The sequence below is a fragment of the Kryptolebias marmoratus genome, linkage group LG21, assembly GCF_001649575.2.
Source record: "Kryptolebias marmoratus isolate JLee-2015 linkage group LG21, ASM164957v2, whole genome shotgun sequence".
Taxonomy (NCBI): domain Eukaryota; kingdom Metazoa; phylum Chordata; class Actinopteri; order Cyprinodontiformes; family Rivulidae; genus Kryptolebias; species Kryptolebias marmoratus.
The window spans coordinates 22,384,199-22,405,964 of record NC_051450.1 but is presented as its reverse complement, the minus strand read 5'-3'; the positions used below and the strand labels follow the sequence as shown (position 1 = coordinate 22,405,964).

General features: G+C 40.0%; 2 protein-coding genes across 10 annotated transcripts in view; both read right to left on the bottom strand.

Annotated features, from left to right (window-relative positions):
* LOC108228352 (HERV-H LTR-associating protein 2) overlaps nt 1-21,766 on the bottom strand; it is a 96,257-nt gene that overhangs the window by 6,897 nt on the left and 67,594 nt on the right. Inside the window, exons 1-7 of one of the 8 annotated variants that reach the window (XR_005232578.1) lie at nt 12,223-12,461; nt 11,548-11,865; nt 11,200-11,469; nt 10,616-10,716; nt 10,510-10,533; nt 7,699-10,426; nt 7,280-7,355 (exon numbers count right to left, since the gene is read on the bottom strand). The exons of 4 other annotated variants lie outside the window; for them this stretch is intronic. Coding sequence is in view for 3 of the 4 variants with exons in the window: in XM_037973066.1 (XP_037828994.1) it covers nt 3,894-3,897; nt 4,029-4,131; nt 4,208-4,489; nt 5,678-5,944; nt 7,041-7,355; nt 7,699-7,843 (1,116 nt within the window). In the remaining variant the exon portion in view is untranslated. Of the gene's footprint in view, nt 1-3,349; nt 3,898-4,028; nt 4,132-4,207; nt 4,490-5,677; nt 5,945-7,040; nt 7,356-7,698; nt 10,427-10,509; nt 10,534-10,615; nt 10,717-11,199; nt 11,470-11,547; nt 11,866-12,222; nt 12,462-21,766 lie in introns of those variants that run through there. 3 more of the 8 variants (XM_037973066.1, XM_037973064.1, XM_037973062.1) reach the window with 3 other exon arrangements.
* On the bottom strand, nt 13,243-19,430 carry LOC108228353 (V-set domain-containing T-cell activation inhibitor 1). 2 transcript variants are annotated; one of them, XM_017403899.3, is made up of 8 exons: nt 19,099-19,417; nt 16,974-17,063; nt 15,969-16,226; nt 15,499-15,822; nt 15,157-15,423; nt 14,236-14,328; nt 13,955-13,991; nt 13,243-13,662 (listed from the first exon to the last, which is right to left on the bottom strand). In XM_017403899.3, exons 1-7 carry the CDS (start codon nt 19,160-19,162, stop codon nt 13,957-13,959), a joined length of 1,131 nt encoding a protein of 376 aa, XP_017259388.1. In that variant the 5' UTR covers nt 19,163-19,417; the 3' UTR covers nt 13,243-13,662; nt 13,955-13,956. The 2 variants fall into 2 exon arrangements, with proteins under 2 accessions (XP_017259388.1, XP_037828995.1); XM_037973067.1 differs by lacking the exons at nt 13,243-13,662; nt 13,955-13,991; nt 14,236-14,328 and having other exon boundaries at nt 14,339-15,423; nt 19,099-19,430.

The window sequence follows — 21,766 nt, the reverse complement described above, 5'->3', positions numbered from 1 at the left end:
GGTGATCCTGTTTCCTTCCTGAGAGATGCTGACCTCACTGACTGGAGCTGCAAACAAAAACATGCAACTTTATCAGGAGCTGCAGCAGAAAAACAGCCAGACAACAAAATTTAAAGACATCCTACCTTCTATTTTAAGGTTAATAAATGATTCTTTATTTCCTCCAATGGTGCTGGTGTAACACTGGTATCTTCCTTCATCCTGAACCTTCACTCCTCTCAGCAGCAGGGAGGCGTTTCCTCTGGAGATCTGATCCTTGAACAGAGACGTTCTGCCTTTGAACCTTTGGTCCTGGTTTCCCAGCTGGTCTTGGTTAAAATAGAATGAGTGGACCAGAAACTCTTGTGTTGAATAAATGTAGTGGATGACTATTTCATCTCCACCATGGAAACTACACGGCAGGAGGCAGCTCTCCTTGTAAACACAGGACACCTCAGTTTCTGCAAGATCAAGTAAAGACTGTTAGTCAGTGGTGTTTACAATAAAAATGTTAAAATAACTAATAAACAGAATTTTAAAATATTGTATCGTATTTTGTGAAATTTACAACAAAACTGGTGCCAAACAGTTTTAAGAAAACCCCAGAGTCTTTCCAAAGGGCTAACTTTTCACAGCCCCGATCATTGAATGTCATTTTGTGGTACAGAATGATTGACAGCTGTCTTGTCCCGCCCCCTTGGTTTGCTGCTCATTTAAGCTAATTTAGTTCAGCCCAGGGTCAGCCCAAGGCCTCAAACTTCAGCCAATGATGGTGGAAGGACAATAATGAGCCTCGAGTGTACGTGGATGTGGTTTGATGAGTCAGTACAATGACGAGAAAGATAAACGTAAGCAGTCCCAAAAAATAAAATAATAAATTCCAGTCTTTCCAAAGAACTGATTTCATTTCTCACTTATTTTCCTTCATGTCTTTTTGGGAAAAAACTGGGAGTGAAGAGGTTGGCGGCAGATAGACCCCAACCTATCCAAAAAAGGAAAAGTTTTTCTGTTTCTGGTTTCAGTGAAAGGACCGTCTAACAGCGAGTGCAGCTAACAAATCTTTAACGAGGTGGTTATTAACCTTTTTACATCCCAGAAAAGTTAGATTTTATTTTATCAGGGTGATCAGTAATTGTGTTAAAGAGTGTGGTGCAGTGTTATTAAAGCTGTTTGACTGGAAAAAAATAATCTAAAATAATAATAGTTGAAACTCTCATGCAGGAGAAACAGCTGACAGAGGCTCTGTGGGAGTTTGGTTTGTTTTAAGGTTGTCTTTGTGATGAAAAAGGACATAATGTCAGTTTATAGCAGTTTCTTTGTTTCAGATTGGATGCTTCTGTTGTTGGAATCCAAACTGCAGCGTTTTGTTATATATCTGTTAGTCCGCCCTACAAATATCACCTCCAGCTGCCACTGCTGTTCGTACAAACTACATTTTAGTTTCTGTTTAGGAGCCAGAACTACAAATACTGAGATCTTTTAGGCCTTTACTGATAACTACACTCATCAGAACCTGGTTTGAATTTAAAACAGATCAGCAAACTTGGAATAACAGTTTAAACTGCTTCAGTCTGGGCTGGTTACAGTCATGAAGCTTAAAAAAAAGAGGATTTCTGACGAAGTTTAGAAGCTAAATGGATCCACGTGCTTCCATAGGAACATCTCGTGTCTGAAATGTTTGGTGAAGAAACTCATCAAGCTTCAGCTGAGGACCAACACGAGAGAATCCTGTAGCTGCAGAGCAGAAAACATCACTCACCTGATGCAGAAGAAGTCAAAATGTAAAGAAATGTGATTATTAATAAAATCCTGATTCTGCTGAGCCTCGTCATGTTCCCGACTCACTTCCTTAAGAAACCCCGCTGATACCGCAGGAATTTAGAGACATGTTTGAATCTGCCCAGAGGAATAAAATCAAAACAAAAAAAAATTAAAGCTGCAGAACAGAAAAGGCCTTAACTTTAACCCACCTGATATTTAAACTCAACCGGTCTGAGTTTGTGACGTTTGGGATGAAGATCTGAAGCTAAACTGACAGTCGGTTAAAGATCAGATGGTCGTTTTGTCCTCGTAGCTGTCGTACATCAATCCTTCTTTTTATTCACCAGAAATAAGTTTTCTCAGAGTTTTTCTCTCCTGCAGTTAAAAATAAATCAAACCTTTCATGTAAACCATATTTTACAGATTACTTTCACTGCTACCGTTAACTATTAACCTAGTTTTTAACAAACAGACCTAAAACTGACTGAATAAATGTGTTTACTGTTGAACTAATAAAGCCCAAATACATAAACTCACAATTATTGTTAATAATACAAATCTTCATGTTTTTTTTAACATGAGCAGAAAGAACGAACTATAGATTTGTTGCAAAGTTTTTTATAAAACCAACAAATTCCAAACATTAAAAAATCAAAATGTTTGTTTTTGAAGTTATTAAAGCAACAGAAAACATTTAGGTTTGTTTGTTACAGAGATTTATTCTTCTTCTGGTAATCTTTCCCAAACAGAATCTTTCCTTGCTGGGAGCCACACCGCAGTCTCTCAGACGGTCTCATGCAGCCGTTTCCTGGCAGCTCTGGAGTTTCACCGGTTCTGGACTCGGACTTAGTGGATCCAAAATGAGTCGTCTGAGTTCAGGTCTGTGAGGTTCACAGGTCCTAAAAACTAAATCTGTAGATAAGAGTCCGTCTGAAAGCATCAGGAGATAAGATCTGTCTCCTCCAGGATCAGGTAAAGGGTCGTTTTTGACCCGAAACACATCATTTCACAGGGATCGAACACAACAGAAGGGTTGATGCTCGACACTTTCAACATTTGAATTTTAACATTTGAACTAAGTAAGTAAGTAAGTAAAAAATTATTTGTATAGCACATTTCAGCAGCAAGGCATTCAAAGTGCTTTACATAATAAAAACATCAGTAGAATTACACTACAATCATCCAAAACATAAAATCATAAAAATCATGGAGCAGATACATTTGATAATCATAAGGAGATGATCAATATGTAATAAGATATTTTGTTCAGAGCAGCTTTTCACCTGACTACTAATCAAAGGCAGCTCTAAACAGGTGAGTTTTCAACCTTAATTTAAAGGAATTTAGTGTTTCGGCTGTTTTGCAGTTTTCCGGGAGTTTGTTACAGATTGATGGTGCATAGAAACTGAAAGCTGCTTCTCCATGTTTGGTTCTGGTTCTGGGAATACAAAGTAGACCAGAACCAGAAGACCTGAGTGTTCTGGAGCGTTGATACGACGATAATAAGTCTTTAATCTGTTCAGTGATTTATAAACTAATAAAAGTATTTTAAAGTCTATTCTCTGAGCTACAGGGAGCCAGTGTAGGGACTTTAAAACCGGGGGGATGTGCTCTATTTTTCTGGTCTTAGTGAGAACACGAGCAGCTGCTGCAGCCGTCTGATTGAGTTTTTTGGCAGACCTGTGAAGACGCTGTTGCAGTAATCGAGTCAACTAAAGATGAAAGCGTGCATCATTTACTCTAGGTCTTGTTGTGACATTAGTCCTTTAATTCTGGAGATGTTCTTCAGGTGGTAGAAAGTTTGTAACTGTTTTTATGTCCCTTAAGGTTCAGGTCTGAGTCCATCACTACACCCAGGTTTCAGGCCTGATCATTAGTTTTTAGCTGTAACAACTGAAGCTGCGCGCTGACTCTTCATCATTCCTCTTTAGGTCCAAAGATAATAACTTCAGTCTTGTTTCTGTTCAGCTGGAGAAAGTTTTAGCACATCCACGCTTTGATTTGTTTTAAGCATCTGTTCAGTGCTAGGATAGGTTCAGAGTCACCTGGTGACATCGTAACTAAAAGTCTTCCCTTCCATCTCCTGTCAGGTGATTTTCTGTCAATGAACAAACTGCAGAAGTTTCTTCATCACCTTCTTTAATACGTTTCACTCATCTGTTCACAAAAGACCAACAGAAATACAGATTGAATCCATTTTGTACAGCATAAAACGCAAAGTAAACTGAAGTAATTGTAAAAGAGATGCAGGAAAGTAATTTAAATGCTGATGAAGTTGGTCGTTTTACCTTCTTTTCCTTTCACAGTATAAAACCAGTAAAACTAGAGCCACAGCAACCAGAGAGACCAGAATCACAGCGACTAAGATGCTTCTAACGCTGGATGGTTTTTCTGAAATAGAAAAGGGGAATCAGTTAACTGAAGCGGTATTTATGGGGTATTTGATCCTGTTGTTGTAACATATTACCTTGGTTTACTCTCAGGAGGATGTGAGTGATCCTGGTCTCCTCTGCATCGCTGGCTTCACACGTGTAAACTCCCTCCTGATCTGAGGTTAAATCCTTTAACGTGAGGCTGCCGGACTCTGAAACCTCCTTCACGTGTTTCCTCCACGCCTCTGAAACTGTGACGTCGTTCCTCATCTGCTTCAGGATCAGCTGACTGTGGTTGAAGGTCCAGATGAGGTCCGTTACAGAAATGTTTGACACATCACAGTGGATTGTTTGAGAGTGGTCACCAGCGGATGCAGCTGAAAAAACACAAAAGCCAAAATGTTCAAAAGTCCCGATCCAGCTCTCATTTCTTTCTATTTTGCTTCCAAGGAATCGGACTTCTTATGGTCCTTGGGGGCTCTTCCAGAAAGGATGTTTCCATGCTGATGTTACCATCAGTTCTGCGTCAGGCGGACAGTGAAACATCCTGAGACTGCTCATGTGTGGGCGTCTCGGCAAAAACAATTTAGCTTCAAAGCACGGCCTTGAAACAGGGATGTTACTTAACTCGGCAGAGACCGAGTTTCATGTTTTGATGCTTGGTGGATATTATTGGTTCTGTAGAAACCATAGAGCAACCCAGATGGTCAAAAAAGATGTCAATCAAAAGGGGAGAGCGTGCACAGCCATTTATAGGAAGATCTACACGGCTTTTAATTCAAAATAAAGCGTGATGGCCCGCAGACAGGCCATTGGCTGTTTAACAGGTTTAAACACTGAAAAAATCAACTCTGCATGAACTTAATGTTGAGTAAATCTCAAGAAAATACTTTTACACTTATAAAATGTTTATAATAAACATGTTTTGGTCTTTCTACATTTTGGTCTGTTGCTAAAACATCTCATGAACCGCTGGGAAGATTTCAATGAAACTTGCAGGAGTGAGAACCTGGTACATCTACATCTGATTTCCTTTAAGATCTGCACCAATTCAGCCATCTGACCTTAGGAAACCAAAAAAATGACTATACTTGAGTCAGTGTTACAGATGTTGAGCTTAAATATGGAGTAAAGTCTTCAACATTTCATGCTTCAAACGCTGCTTTCTTTCTGAATCCAATTCAAAATGGATGCCACAAAAATGGCTATAACTCAATCGGTTTTACAAATCTTAAACTGCAGTCTGGTGTGGTTGTAGGTGGGAGTCCTTCCCAACACATATCATGAGTGTGACATCTCCCGATATCACATGAAGTCATGATTTACCAGATTTTCAAGGTTTGACCAAAGCAGCTGTATTTCCACTGATGGTTCAATTTTGCTTTGTTATTTTGACATTCTGGCGGGCGATATGCATTCCTTCAAGGGATTTCAGGCCTTAAATTACACTCCATTATGTCGTAGAAACGTCTGATAAAAAGATGTAAAAGTGTTGAAGCAGCAGCCATGTTGGAAACCAGTACGTTCTCACAGGTTTTGGTTGCGGGTGCAGAAACAATACTTACTCTGCTGCTTCACAACCGCTGTCTTCTGGTTCCTCTGGGTTCTGACGGTGCAGCTGTAGCTCAGATCAGGATCTCTGTCTGAAACCATCAGAGAGCTGCTGATGCTGTAAAGCTGCTCTTCAGTCTGCTGGACTCTGGTTCTGTCCTGGAGCTCCATGTTGGATGGAGGGCTGGTGGACCAGGTGAGTTCAGGTTCAGGGTAGATCCCCTCTGAGCTGCAGGTGATCCTGTTTCCTTCCTGAGAGATGCTGACCTCACTGACTGGAGCTGCAAAATTATTAAAAACACAAATAAAATGTGTGTTTTATTATTCTTATTACAGTTCATAACATGTCTTAAGTTAAAAAAACTAATCAAGACTGCAGGAATACAATTTGTTGATTAATGCAATTTTTCTTAAAGTTTAGACACGATGCAATCATTCAGATTAGGTCAATTCAACAATTAGCAGCTTCTTTAAACCCTGTGTTTAAGTCAGGGTTTGGGACATTTAATTGTAACAGAACTGAGAATTCTCAACTTCAGGCCATGTTAGCTGCTTTAATTTTTACAGGGCCTTAACCTTTGTTATGGGAGTGTGTTTTAAAGTACAACCTGCAGAAAAAATAAGAAATAAATGATCAGAGTTGACAGACAATGCTAGCAACAAACAAGTTGTGAACATTTTGCAGAGCAGCTGCAAAACAAATATGTTTGCAGTAAGATTCATTTTCATGTCTCACTGACAGCAAAACATGGTAGAAATACACAATACAGCCCAGTACTTATGAGGTACATACATGGTACTTACAAGGTCCAGATCTGTTACATACCAGGTACGTGCCTAGTACTTATGGGGTATATACTGGACAGCTATCAGGTGCATATTTGTACTTACAGGGTACCTGTAAAGACCGGTCTGTAGTATAAAGTGACTTGTTATTCTGTAAATATTTCTGTTTGTACCATATGGAAACTTTACAGGTACCCTCATAAATACCCTGTAAGACTTACACGATACCTTATGGGGTACAAATAAGTACTCTATAAGTACTCCATAAATGCCCTGTAAGATTCCCTAAAATGTACCCTATAGGTACCCACACATACTCTGTAAGACTTACATGGTAGCTTATAGGATACTTATAAGTACCCCGTAAAGTACCGCATAAGTATCCTAACAGTATCCTATAGGTACCTTCTAAGTACCCTGTAAGTATCCCTTTTAAGTGCCCAGTAGATACTCTATTAGTACCCTGTAAGTACCAGGTACATACATTGTAAGTCCTGGGTTGTTTTAAGTGTTGCTACCAGAAACACTATAAAACACAGACTTTGTTTAGTTTTTACGTATTTCTGGTGATGTGGTGATTGTCTCTCATACCATAAACTCTGAGGTAGATAATCGACCGCTTCATTCCTGTGGTGCTACTGACTGTGCACTCATACGCTCCCTCATCCTCAATCTTCACCCGTCTCAGCAGCAGGGAGGTGTTTCCTCTGGAGATCTGATCCTTGAACAGTGATGTTCTGTTTCTGAAGCGTTCGTCCTGGGCTTTCAGATCATCTTTGTTGTCATAAAAGAAGTGGACACAAAGGGATTTTCCTAAGTACAAATATTTGATGATTACTTCATCTCCTCCTAGGAAAGTACACGGCAGGACGCAGTTCTCCGTGTAAACACAGGACACATTGGTTTCTGAAAGATCAAATAAAGACTTTATTAGTAAAGAACTGACCGTTTCTGTCTCTAAGACAACAGAACATTAACTACACCTGGTTTGAATTTAAAGCAGGTCAGGAAACCTGTGACAATAGTTATTTTCCACAGGAATAAGAGATGCCATTTCCAGCTCTTGATTAACGATGTTTTAAAAAAACAAGGATTTTAAAAGAAACACACAAGTTAAATGTCTCAACAGTCTTTCGTAACAACACAGACCACCCCCATGCCTGAAACAGCAGTAACCAGAAACACATGAGGCTTTAAAGGAGGTTACAAAAAGAACAGAATCCAAGCGACCCCTGAAAACATCACTCACCTGAAGCAGAAACAGTCAAAATGCTAAGAAATGTTACGATAACTAAAATCATGATGCACTTGAGCCTGAGTTGAATCCTTTCCGTCCTTGAAGCTACACTTTTATGACAACACTGACTGAATTTTTCCAGGAATGCGGGGAACATGCTGAACGCCGCCTCAGAGGAATAAAATCCAGACCAGCATTAAAGCTGCAGAGCACAGAGATTGTTTCCTCCTAACTGAGCAGTAATCCCTGCAGCTGAAACCAGATGTTTCCACCCTCTCTCATTACTCAGGCGTTTAGCAAATATTTCAGGAATCCTAACTGACCCACAGCAGGAAAGGTTTAGTTCGGTTTGATGTCAGACAGTGACACAGAGCGTGGAAACCTCTGTTTCAACTGTATTTGTTCACTTCACTTATAATTTGTGCTATGAAACAGTTAAAAGGTGTTAAAACAGTTATGAGATATGCTCAACTAAGACAGACTGATGTAATTTCACATGGGCCTGGTGGAATTTGACAAAGTACAGTAAGTTTTGGGGTTCATAGGTGTGAGGGTACAGAAGCAGCTGTTAGAAAACAGAGCAGTTGTTTATTGTTTTTTTACACACTACACATGACAAACCGAACCAGTTGGGTGGTTTGTATGAGAATGTCAGCAGTCGTGTGACCAAATCTCTCCTCGGCACAGCGGTTCAATATGCATCATGAGCCCCCGTGCATGTGTCGGAGCCTCAGGTGTCAGAGGACCATCACTAACGCTGTCTTGTTGCTTGAATTTTACGACAGGAAACAGATTTTCTCGCAACAGAGTCATTGTGGGTGTCTCAAACTCAACTCGATTTTCTCGCAGTTACCCCCAACCCGTCACAAGAAGACTAGAGTTGGATTTTGACAGCTGCATGGTAGCTCTGCTCAGGTAGAAAATAGATCCAAGTCTAAAACACACACTGAAGGTAAATAATAATTATTTAAAAACTGGTCCAAGTCTGCCTACTTTCTGTTTCAGCGTGCACTCCAGTGGATTAAATCATAATTGTGGGTTGCAGCTGTGGGAACAAAGTGATTCGAGCTGGATTCAAACATCACGTCCACAGCCTAGAGTACAGTTTTTACAAGCCGTGCACATGAAAAAAGGCCACGATTTTCAAAAACTAGTCATGCAAAATGCAGCCATACAGCTCGCTTGTTGCAAACATTTAGAATTCAGTGAAGCTGCAGCTGAAGATTTGCCCACTTCCTCACAGTTTTGTTTGTAACACTTGCAGCTGAGTGAAAGGCCTTCATGGATCCCAGACTGACTTGGTCTTCAGTGTAACTAACCATCGGATGCTAAATTTACCCACTGAGAAGGGTAATGAAACAGCGTTTGAACGGTTGTGATGAAGTTGTTTCCTCTTTGGACTTGGCCTCACTCAGACTAGCCATTAGCCCATCGCCATGAGGGAAACCTTGCCTGTTATTTCAAACTGAACAATTTGAACTGCAGGGAAGATACTGATTACCAATAACAGCTCTACAGAACACGAGTTAAAAAAAACCCAAAAAACTGTGCTATCCCTGTAATGCTGTGGCAGTAATGTTGAAAAACGTTACAAGTTAAAGGTCCTGGCAAAACCCAGACCACCGGAGATTTGATTTAAAGATTGTTGGACACAAGCAGCACCTCAAACCTGAAGGAGCTGCAGATGGTCATGAAGACATGATGAAAAATCCAGTGGTTAGATGGACCAAAACCATGGAGATTTGATGTTGGCACTGCTGCAGAAGGTGGCGACGCAGCGTTTTGGACTAATGAAACCCACAAACAACGTACCACCTCTGGAACATGTTGGTTTTTCCCGTTAACCCTTTTCTTACAGCTCCTGAGTGGCAGGAGAACTGCCCTCAGCTGTCAGGAAGGACAGATGCTGCACATCAGGCTGAGCCAGTCCAGACCTCAGCGCTGGAATGTTGTATACATCATGATATCTCAACTTTTGTATCCTCCTCGCAGTCCTCGTGTCACCAACTCACCATCTGTGTGCCGGGTCCAGAGCTTCATCGCCTCAAAACTTGTAAATAAACTCAAGTTACTGTCGGCTCAGGTCTACTCTTCTACGTCCGACCTGCCACTCCCACGTCACCCGGAGTCATCATCTCGGTCCGGTCTGGAATCCCCGCCCTGCTCTTTCTGGATCCTACAAGAAAAAAGCATCTCCATAAGATAAAGAGTTTATAACTAAACTGTAACTTCAAATCTGAAGCTCATTCACTTACCCAGCCTCCACAGCTCTGTTGATCCCTTCCTGCTCCTCCTTGTAAATAAATCCCTTACCTGAGTCTCTCTGCTTCCAGTACGCCAAACACGAGGTTACAAATACTATCAAAATGACAATTTTATTATACAAGCACAAAAACAAAGCATTTTTCTCTGAAATAGTCAGAGAAAAAAAGAGGTTTGATACATGAAGGTTTTTACAGCCAACTTATAAAAACTCAAAAATGGTACGTCAAACAATCAAAATTCTTTTTAAGCCTTTAAAGCTACAGCAGTGAATATTGAGCCCCAAATGCAGCATAACAAACAACAAGTTCCTCCTCTAAAAACTAAAAACAGCTTTATGTTTCGCTCCAGTGCAGAGGTTCCGTTTGTCCATCCCTCAGACTGAAGTCTCAGCAGAGTTCAGGATTTCACAAGAGCCGTCAGACTGTTCTTCACTGGTCAGATGAGTCGTTGTTTGCTGATCAGGCTGTTTGTTTACCTGTTAACGAATAATTAAAGTGTTACATGTCACCTTCATCTGAGCTTAAAGCATCTATAAAGCTGCAGCAGAGACTGTCTCACTCTGAGGTTTCCTCTTCGGTGTTCCTGTTGATAAAGATCTGAGTTAAAACAGAAAAAAGAGACAACCACACATTAAACATTTGAAAGTAAAAACAGAACTTTTTACTTTTTGTTTCTTCCTGTAGAGCAGAATAAACCCAGCTGTTGCTGCTGCAGTCAGAACAAAAACCACTGTCCATCTGATGAGTTCAGGAATGACCGAATTCTCTGAAACAGAAAAGTCAGGTAGTTTAAGAGTCCACAGATGTCTTGGACAGGTACAGTGAACTGACATCTGCCACAGGTGCTAACAGCCACGACAGAAAAGAGGCAAAGAAAGAAACGATTTAAACACTCCACATTAAAACATGGTTGGTTCAGAACATGCAGAAGCTTGAAGACCTTCCTGTTTTCTTCAGACCAGCTGTGTGGAAGAGCTCCTCGGTTCTGCTGATCACAGCTGCTGAAGAGGCCAGCGGGGCATGTATGGCAAGCAGTTGGATCATATAAGTAACATTTTGAAAACTGTTATTTATTCATTATCACTAATTTAAAGCCTTATTTTCTCACACTATCACTCTGCTAGCTGAGAAGTTTGAATGTTGCTTTTCTGTGACTGGTGTAAACTGTGTGTTTTACTCTGAAGTTTGAATACGTAAAGGTTAACATGGAAATAACACAAATCAATTTTTTTTTTTTAGTGTTGCTTACTTGGTTTATAGGTATAAATAGCTGTCTTCTGGTTCCTCTGGGTTCTGACGGTGCAGCTGTAGCTCAGATCAGGATCTCTGTCTGAAACCATCAGAGAGCTGCTGATGCTGTAAAGCTGCTCTTCAGTCTGCTGGACTCTGGTTCTGTTCTGGAGCTCCATGTTGGATGGAGGGCTGGTGGACCAGGTGAGTTCAGGTTCAGGGTAGATCCCCTCTGAGCTGCAGGTGATCCTGTTTCCTTCCTGAGAGATGCTGACCTCACTGACTGGAGCTGCAAACAAAAACATGCAACTTTATCAGGAGCTGCAGCAGAAAAACAACCAGAGTAGAAAAAACAAAGACATCCTACCTTCTGTTTTAAGGTTTATAAATGATTCTTTATTTCCTCCAGTGGTGCTGGTGTAACACTTATATCTTCCCTCATCCTGAACCTTCACTCCTCTCAGCAGCAGGGAGGCGTTTCCTCTGGAGATCTGATCCTTGAACAGAGACGTTCTGCCTCTGAAGAGCTGATCCCGATACCCCTGCTGGTCTTGGTTAAAATAGTAGGAATGAATATAAGTGTCTTCTGCTGGCATATAAATCCAGTGGATAAGTGGCAACGTGCCAACCTGGAAGTGACAGGGTAAAAGGCAGCTGCTGCTGAAAACACAGGTCACCTCAGGGTCTGCAACACGAAACAAAAACCTGTCAGAGTTTAAACAAATTAACAAATGAAAACAAAAAATGTTTTATAATGGTGGCACTCGAACAGCTCCTTAGGAGCACAGTATATACTGTAGTATATGTATACTGTAGTATATATACGTTTATATCTGTAATAATCAGCCTTCTACACTGACTGACAAACATTTTATTAGATTTTTTTCACTGAGAATGGAAGAGAGTAGTGCAATCTGTTTGTTCAAAACTTCAACTGTGTTGTTTAGTAAAACAAGGCAGTATAAAATAAATTACAACATAACCTCATTTTATACACATTTCAATAAAATTCAACTGAAAATGCAGAAAATATTTCCCTCACCTCCTTTGGAAAGAGTCCACTGAGAGCTCAGGAAAACCAGAAACATCGAACACTTGACTGCAGCCATCGTGCTGTTAGTTCTCATGAATCTGCTGCTGCAGAGAAACAAACCATCAGATTACAAAAAAAACACTGAGCTAAACACAGATGTAACAAATTTGGAAGCGATCAGTTATGTGGTAAAACCGACACTTTTAGAAAAGGAGATAAGGCAGCCGGACATCTGTGGTTTCTGGGTCAAACGTTATCATTTCCACAGAAACTGCAGCTCTTTCTGTTCCCATCGAACAGCGGAGACAAAATGTTGGTGCAATAATATGCAGTAAAACTTTGTGATCAACTAAAATTCCTTGAAGGAATGCATATCAGTTAGAGCTCAGAGTGTGTCAGGGATGACTCTCAGCTACTACCACAGCCAATTGTAGCTCAGTATCTGTAAAACTGACTGAGATGTGGCCAAGTCAGCAGCTGTGGCAGCCATTTTTACTCCTAAATGAAATCAGTTGTAGATGAACCAATGATTCCTTTCATTAAAATCCATCGGGTGGACAAACAGACCAACACACAAGCACACAAACAGGTAAATACATGATCGCCTGCCTTTCTCAGCAGCGGGTGATAAGAATCACACAGAACTGCTTGACTTTTTTATTATGTTCTGTCTGTGCACAAGATTATTCAAAAAGTTATGAACGGATTTTCAGGAAACGTCAAAAACGGTTCAAGGAACAAGGGGTTAGATTCAGGTGGTGATCGGGTCAAAGGTCAAGGTCAAAGGTCAAGGTCAAAGGTCACAGATCAGCCCAGGCTCTAACTCTGCAGCTGACACAAATCTGCGTGGACACGTTTACTTGTAGTTGAGTAAAATTACATCAGAATATCTGAACTTTGGTACATTATTTTAGTTCTCTGCTTCCTGAAGAAGTCTTATTGTTACACCTGCTGGGCAGAACCTTCTAATTTTGTGTTACATCAACATGAAAGAATAAAAGTAATTACAAAAAAACCCAAAACTGTTTTTATATGAATTTAATCCATTTTATTACAGCATTGTAGAAAAGCGTATAAAAATAAGTATATTAATAATGAAAAACAGCTATAAACAGTATTTCAGAATAAGATAGTTAAAACAAGCAGCACTTATTTCACTCATTCATTAAAATAAAAAACGGCTCCAAAACTTTAAAACGGAAGGTTTTCTTTTAAAAGATGAAAGTTCCTTCTTATTTATGTGGATCCCAACCTTCTTCTGGTCTTTTCTGGCTCCACCTATTAAAACATTTAAAGTAAAGTCCGTTCTGTTCTGAGAAAATGCAGAACCGAACATGTTGGAGTTCATTTTAGTCCTTCTCTCTTTATTCAGTCACAACAACGACAGCGTCCTGAGCTGGACTCTGGAGGTCCAAAGAGTCCTGAAGAAGTTCTGATTCAAACCAGGACCTGCAACAAAATTCAGCATCAGACAAAATAAAAAAAAAAGATAACTCCTGCAGACGTAATACCTCAAATGATATTCTGCTTTATCTACATTATGGTTAATTTAATGTTTTCCTCATGATAGATGAAATATTTTTGTTTTTCTTTAGTTTATATGTTTAGAAAAACAGTTTGATGTTTTTTTTTTCTCCAGAAAATAACTGTAAAGTTTACTTAGATTCATGACCAAAAGCTGATTTTAATATTTTAGTTAAAATTTGCTATTTAAAGTGTTAACAGCATAAGTTTTACTTACTGCTAGCAAGCGGCTTCATTTGTTTGTTTGTTGTTTCCTGAGCAAATAGAGAAATGTTTGAATAAAAAAAAAAAAAATTAACAAAAAGAACATTTAGTTTTTAAGTAATGGAGTATAGGGCTTCTCAGAAAAAAAATATTTTTTTATTATAAGACTGAAGTGGACACTTTATTCCTCTTGATTAAATCTCAACATATTTACTCTTTATTATCAAATTAAACATATATATTTCCTTCAGAGTGGCCCTGATAAACCTTCGTATAAAGCGGAGGTTATTTTACCTTTTATCTTTTTGTTGTACAGCACCCAGCATAAAACAAGCACAACTGCAGCCGCCGCTCCTCCTGCTGCCTCCTGACCGCCGAGCAACACCTCTGCAAGATTTAATGACATTACTGCATTTTTAAAGACAAAAAGACAGGAGACAGAACAGGAAGTGTCAGAGCTGAAGATGCTGAGGTTCTCCTCAGGAGGGACGAGGATGGACAGGATTAGGAATGAGGACATCGGAGGTCCAGCACAGGTTGGAGGACTGGGAGATAAAGTTAGAGAGGTTTGGACATGTCCAGAGGAGGGACAGTGGGGATATTGGTAGAGGATAGACATGCAGCTGCCAGGAAAAGGACAAATAGGGGACATGAGTGGCTGTGGCTCAGTGGTTCAATTAGTCCTTCTCCAATAAGATTAATAAGATTTCTGTTGCCCTCTAGAGCAGGGGTGTCCAATCCTGGTCCTCAGGGCCACCATCCTACAGGTTTTACTTGTTCCTCTGCTCCAACACACCTGATTCGTGGTTAAATCACCTCTTCATGTTCTGCAGAAGCCTGTTAATCACCCATTGATTCAAATCAGGTGTGTTGGAGCAGAGGAACAAGTAAAACCTGCAGGATGGAGACCCTCCAGGACCATAAACAAATATTTACTTGCACAGTTATTGAGAACTGAGGAGACCATCTGCTGAAGACAGTGGCACTCTCTTCATCATGTGATGGTTTTCTATAGGTTCTCCAGTTTCCTCCCACAATCCAAAAACATGCATGTTTGATTAACTGGAGACTCTAAGTTGACGTCAGGTGCGAACGTGCATGGTTGTTTGTCTCTGTATGACTCTGTGATGGACCGATGACCCACCTGCCACCTGCTGGAAATAAGATCTGCCCGATTTCTACCTAAATCGATCCTCTCAGCTCCCAGGTGCTCACCTGTTTTTTTAAAAGTTGTGGTCTTCTTGTTTTTGCAGGCTCTGACGGTGCAGATGTAGATCAGATTAGCGTAATCGTCTGAAGCTGTCAGAGAGCTGCTGATGTTATAAAGCTTCTGCTCATTCTGCAGGACTGTGGTTTGGTTCTGTAGAGTCGTGTTGATGGGAGGGCTGGTGGACCAGGTGAGCTCAGGTTTAGGGTAGATCCCCTCTGAGCTGCAGGTGATCCTGTTTCCTACCTGATCGATGTTCACGTTAGTGACTGGAGCTGCAAAAAGAAAGAAAAAGTACAGTTTTAACTTCAATGATGTAACCTTTTTCTGGATCAGTGTGTTGGACGTACCGTCCACGGTGAGGTGGATATATAACTCCTTGTTTCCATGAAGGGTGTTGGTGTAACAACTATACGCTCCCTCGTCTTGAATCTTCACCTCTGTCAGCAGCAGGGAGGCGTTTCCATTGGAGAGCTGATCTCTGAACAGTGACGTCCTGTTTTTAAAGTTCTGGTGCTGTTCCATCAGCTGGTCCTGGTTGTCATTAAAGAAGTGGACACGAAGGTCGTGCTTTTCCTTTTTCACCCACCGGATGAGGTCTTTACTGCTGCTCTTGAAGCTGCACGGTAAGATGCAGCTCTCCATGAAGATACACGACACTTTAACGTCTGAAACTTCAGGAAAACAGAAACACAAACTCAGTTTAAAGGAAAAACAGCAAAAACTAGAGAAATACAAATTCTTGCTAAAATCCTTTATTTTTAAAAGAAATATTTATTTTTTCCCTGAAGTGATTTTAAGGGTTCGTTGTGATGCTCACCCCTTTGTGTAAAAGTGCTTCCCCTCCGCCTGTCACACAGATGGTTTTGTTGGATGGGGTAACCAGCATTGCCTGACACGTTGATGATGAAGCCGATGATGAAGCTGATGATGTTGTAGAGCTGGAGCTCAGACAGCAGCTGGACAGTGATGCTGTAGAAAGACAGAATGATGGACCAGGTGGGTTCACCTTCATCCAAATGAGAGTCGTTGGGAATCCTGTCTTCTTCCTGAGGAATGATGATTGTTTGGACGCGAGCTAAAAAAATGAAACCAAGGAACATTTCAAGCTTATGTTAGGCTAATAAGTAATGCAATTGAAATAGAAACAGCTGAAAACCATTGTAGAGCAGTATTGGTCAGGAGAAGACCATGAATGTGTCCATGTTTTAAAAAGGAGGAACTGGAGAGTGTGAAGGGTCACACATCTCAGTTCACTCCAGGTTAAACTGAGAAGCTCCTGCAGAGCTGCTGAGTGGGGGAGGATAGTTTAACAGTCCTTATCTATGTGTGTTTCTGGAGAAGGCCTATGATTGTGTTCATTTAGGCATTCTTCGGTGGTCCTGCAGGAGTACGGGGTGTTGGGATTGCAGATTAAGGGCTAACTGGTCCCTGTAGAACCAAAGCAAAAGCTGTTTGTGTTCTCGCCACAAAGTTGAGCTCATTCCTGGTGCAGGTTGGACTCTGCCAGGGCTGCACGTTGTCACTGATCCTGTTTGTGGTGTTCATACGGATGTATATAAGTATGGATGGACGGATGATTGGCGTTTTGATGGCTGGATGGAAGACAAATTGATGGATGATGGATGATATATTGAAGGTTGGATGGATGAATGGATGCATAGAAGACAGATGGATGTATGAATGGTTAGATGGATGAGAGATGGATGGATAAATGGCTGGATGGAGATAATTAAGCTCCACCTCTGTACAGACATGTCCCGTAAATGTTTCAACGATTTCATGTCAAAAATCAACAGAAAAATTGCATCAGGAAAACAGGAACCTTGTTTTCTGGTTGTTGCGTTCATCCACTCGATGTCAACATCTGTGTTGCTCTGATTACAGCTCTCCAGACCACGGGACACCTCGGTATCTGAAACAAAAAAGGGTTACTGAGAGACTTGAACAATTCACTTGGGTTTTTGTATTTTCCTATTTCTGCTCGGAAAACTGAACAGAAACTGAGAAAAAGCAGCCAAAGTCCAACCCTGGAGCATCAAGACCAAGATTACAGGAAAGGAATATATGAATTCTTTGAAACCTTAACCTTACTTATAAATCACAATATTTTTATAAAACAAGTTTCAACTGTCTCATGTAAGACCCGACAGATCAGCTTTGCAGGTTGGAACCGTTTCCTCGTTTTTCTAGTTGAACACGTTTATGACCCCCTGTTAGTTACAAGAACTATATTTACTGTTCAGGATTTAGTTTCTTTTTATTGTTTATCTTCACATTTCTGTACTATGGACTACAATCCAGATGAAATTGTTCTTGCGTGTGTTCCTTCGTCTTTCTGTTTCTAATTATTTCACTTCTGTTTTATTAACATAAACTCTCTCACTGGGTGATCTCACTCCTGATCCAAATAAATACAAATAAATAAATTCTCCTAACGCTACACTTATAGAAGCTGTGATCTTTGTGAACAAACAGAACAGGAATGTTATTGTTTAGATTCTCCTACACTTTTAATGAATTTCACACAGAAATCTAAGAAGTATTGTATCTTATGGAAACTATATGAAGCTTTATTTTAATTTCAATCCATCACATTCGTTCATATGTTTAAGTATAGTTATGGCATAATTGACTGTTGGTTCAGTTTTAGCTAAATGACCTTTAAGTAGTTGCAATGATATCAACAAGGCCATTTATTCTGCCACGACTGATGGCATTTCTTCTTGTATTTGGCCACATGGATTTAGTATATAGTGTTAGTATATATGATATACTGTGATGAGCTTGAGACTTGCTCAAAAGATACCTCGCCTGTCGCAAAATGACTGCTGGAGATAAACACCAGCTCCCCATGACTCTGCAGAGCAAAGCAGGTAAGAAACTGATTAGATGGATGGATGGTTGGTACATATAGTTGGATGTGTATATTATTCTCAGAAAAAGGCAAAGGCTAGATCATCGCAGGAGACTGGAGATTGAGTTCAACCATGTGAGCCTTGTGAGTCATCGACACACCAAACCTCCAAGCGTGGCTCGTTGTCAAACTTCATTAAGGCCTCAGAGCAGTACACTGGGTGAAGCAGTCAGGGACACTCGGAGCCATCAGGTCAGTAACCTGGTCCAGACTAGAGACTGAGCAGGGCGGCTCGAATTGAAAGGGCAATCCATTGTCCAACAGGGACTGTGAGACATGATACCCAGGCGACAGGAGCACCCGAGAGACAGATATATGTTCCTCTAGACCAGGTCTCCAACCACCGGTTCATGGTTTAATTGGTAACAGGCCAGACAGAAATAAGAAAAAACGCTCCTCTGGACCAGCAGTTTAGGGGTTGGGATACCACTTGGGGTCATAAAACACCAATCCTTTATGGATCTTGATCAAGTCTATGGACATTAAATAAAATTTAAAAAAGCCTTCACTGTTAAAGAAATAGAAACAGTGATTATAAACGCATAAGCAACAACCCAGGTCTGTAAAGCTTTTATTTTGTGAAAGTTCAGGTACCATTATCTGGAGATAGTGAAGTTTTATTGTCTTCCTGGCTCTCCACCAGGACCAGGACCGACCCCAGCAGAACCAATCAAGAGGACCTCACTCAACCATTTAATCAGTTGTACCAATGGACCCAATGGACCTCCATTCTGACAATTTGTTCTTCTGATTTTTGTTGATTTTAGAGGAGAATTTGGCACTTTTACCAAGAATCACACAACATCAGAAAGCTCTCTGTTCAACATGATGGACCAACAATGAAGCTCAAACCAATCAGTCTTATGTGTTTTGCAATTATTATCTTTTTTTTTGCTAAATAAGAAAACAAACTGAATTTCTTCTCATTCTACTGATGTATATTAGCTAAAACTGGCCAGCAGAATACATTTCTTGTTGTGTCAGGTGAATTAATCATGTCATCAGCAGCGGTGGAGGTGAACGCCACACTTACCTTCTTCACAGAAAGTCAGGAACGTCAGAATCAGCAGAACCACAGCACAGTTGACCCGGCTCATCTTCCTGTCGCCTTCATGTGGCAGATCAGCCTCGGACTAACAGAAAACTTTGGTCCTGATGTCTCCTGCGTCTTTTGTACACGGGCAGGTTGATATGTGTCGTGTTGCGACACGTCTAAATGGAAGCGAGTGAGTAAACGGCTCCTAAACAACAACACAACTGAGTGAACTTCTGTTAACTTTCCTGTTTAACTGAACTGAACGGCTTTTCTAAAACACACACAAACTAAAATCACATCCTAATATCTTTTGTTCTGGGGGAAGCTGTTTGTTTAATTGTTTTTTAACAGTAAACCTTTGTGGTGATTTTCCTTTTAACAGCAGAAATATTTAAACTTGTCCTTCAGTACACCCACTCACTAAACGTCACTCCTTATCACTCCGATCTCTTAAGAAATCCAGCAACTCTCACCAGGTTAGATGTTATCAGAACAGTTTCTCCTTTTTTTTTATTGGCTGATTTACTTCATTGGGCTACTTGTTGATACTTGATACAGATACTCGCTGCAGTTTCTTAACAGTTTCAGTGAAAAGACAACCAGAAAACATAAAACCTGACACTTTAGGGTTTTATTTATCATGTTTTTGACTGTTTAGTAGATTTTGCTCACCTTCCTTTTTGTAATAATCTTAGATGTGACATTTTGAAACTAAAATGACAAAAAAACCTTTTATCTGGCTCTCATTTTTCGACTCACTGAGATTAAATTGAGACGGGTTTGAGACGCTCACGAAACTGAGAACCCTTCCAAACGCATTGAGACATCTCGGAGAATCGTCACGGTTACTGCCTTCAGTGAGTGTTAGGGATCACTCTCAGCTACTACCACGCCCAAGTTCAGCTCATTATCTTCAAAACTGACCGAGTTTGAGCCATTTTTGTGCTGGTTAAGGTCATTAAGCTGTGGTGGCCATCTCGATTCACTAAAATCCATCCAGTGCTTCATGAGATATTTTGCTAACAGACACACAGGCAATTACACAATTTCATACCCTAAACAGGGATGTGTGATGACAGAGTTGTTAAAATATCCAGGAATAATAGGTCAGCCATGATGGAAGAGGAGAATAAATGTTCATCACTCAGCTCCTGTCAGTTCTTCTCGTCTTTCTTAGATTTCTGCTGGTTTGTTTAATTAATTCACTTTTTTATTATCTTGAAGCTGATTTTGCTCTCCTGTATTTGGGATCAAGTTTACTAAAACAAAGCGTTTAAACCATTAAAGCGTTTGCGTCCTTTTTAATCCTCATTTCAGCAGTTGAATGGGTTTATTTTCCCTCAACTACAGGATTTGTATCAGAAATAAAACATTACATTATTGGGTTTGACCTGATGATGCATTTCAGATGAAGTCAGATTATTCACCCACAGAGCAGAGATGGAGGAGGAAGATAAGGGACGCAGAAAACGAAGAACATCCCGTTTGTTTTCAGTTTAACAGAGAAAACAAACAGCAGGTTTCAAGACTGTTTAAAATAATTTATTTCTTTTCTGTGTTGGAAAAGGTTTCAATCAAATGACAAACTTTAGTTTTCACAGCTCATTTTAACATCTAAGTTATGTTTTAAAAAAAAATGAGGACTTTACTTCAAATCAAATCATTTAATCTTGGGCAGAATAAAATATAGATATTAGATTCTCTAAATTAAATAGAAATATTAAAAGCAAGAGAAAAAAAATGAAAATGGTGTTTTAGTATTAGGAAATTATGAGTTATGTTAATTATTTACAAGAAAACAAAACAAATTTTTTAATTCTCTTGTTTCTGTGGTGACCATCTCCTTAAGCTGCTGGAGAATCTCTTCACACAAAAACAAACAAATCATCTGAAATAAATGATAACATCTGTGGTAGATTTTCTGAAATAACAGGACTCAGTGGAGAATTATCTTTCTGCAGGTCTCAGGACATCAGGAAGTTGTTCCAGAGTCAAACAAAGCAGGAAGTATTAGAAACTTTGAAGGCTTGTGATTCGTGCAGAGTTCAATCCACGAGCCAATCAGCTTCCAGGAATTGCTCGTGGTCAAAGCGTGCATGAATCCCAGAACCAATCAGTGAAGAGGAGCCTCATGATTGCACCGTTCCCAAGTCAAAACATGAAGACTTAAAGACTGAAAGAATAAAATGTTCCTTAAAAAGCATCTTGTAGTGATGGCGCTATGTCAGTCTAATTTAATTCTGGTGTTTAATCTGTTTTCTTTTACCATTTAAGTTTTTACACAGAAAATAAACTCAAATGTTCCTTATGCTCTTATACCAGAGAGCAAATATGTTGTTTTATTTTTATTTAATCCTTCAGTTTCTGCTGCAGGAGTTCATTTAATCTTCAGCTCTTCTTCTTTCCTGTTTTTGTCCTTCAGATGAGAATTTATTTAACTTCATGAAGACGTTGGTTCCTCAGCAGAAGTTTAGTTTTCAGGAAGCACCGTTTGTGTTGGTCGGTGTGTACCCCTGTTAAACAAAACACAAACAAAATGTCTCTCCTTTCTACACAGTGGACATTTAATCTGTTACAACATGTTGTGTTCTAGAAATGTAACTATAAATACAAATTAGATGTTTCTACAGTCAGCAGCTGCACAACTTATTACAAGAGATTTACT

Bases quoted from the DNA above. Each gene is read 5' to 3' on its own strand.
- LOC108228353 (XM_037973067.1), bottom strand. From the start codon at position 19,162: ATGAGCCGGGTCAACTGTGCTGTGGTTCTGCTGATTCTGACGTTCCTG. The intron at 16,227-16,973 runs GTTCCTGTTTTC...TCATTTTTTTAG, and splicing joins CGCAACAACCAGAAAACAAG to CTCGCGTCCAAACAATCATC. The intron at 15,823-15,968 runs GTGAGCATCACA...GTTTTCCTGAAG, and splicing joins AAGCACTTTTACACAAAGGG to TTTCAGACGTTAAAGTGTCG.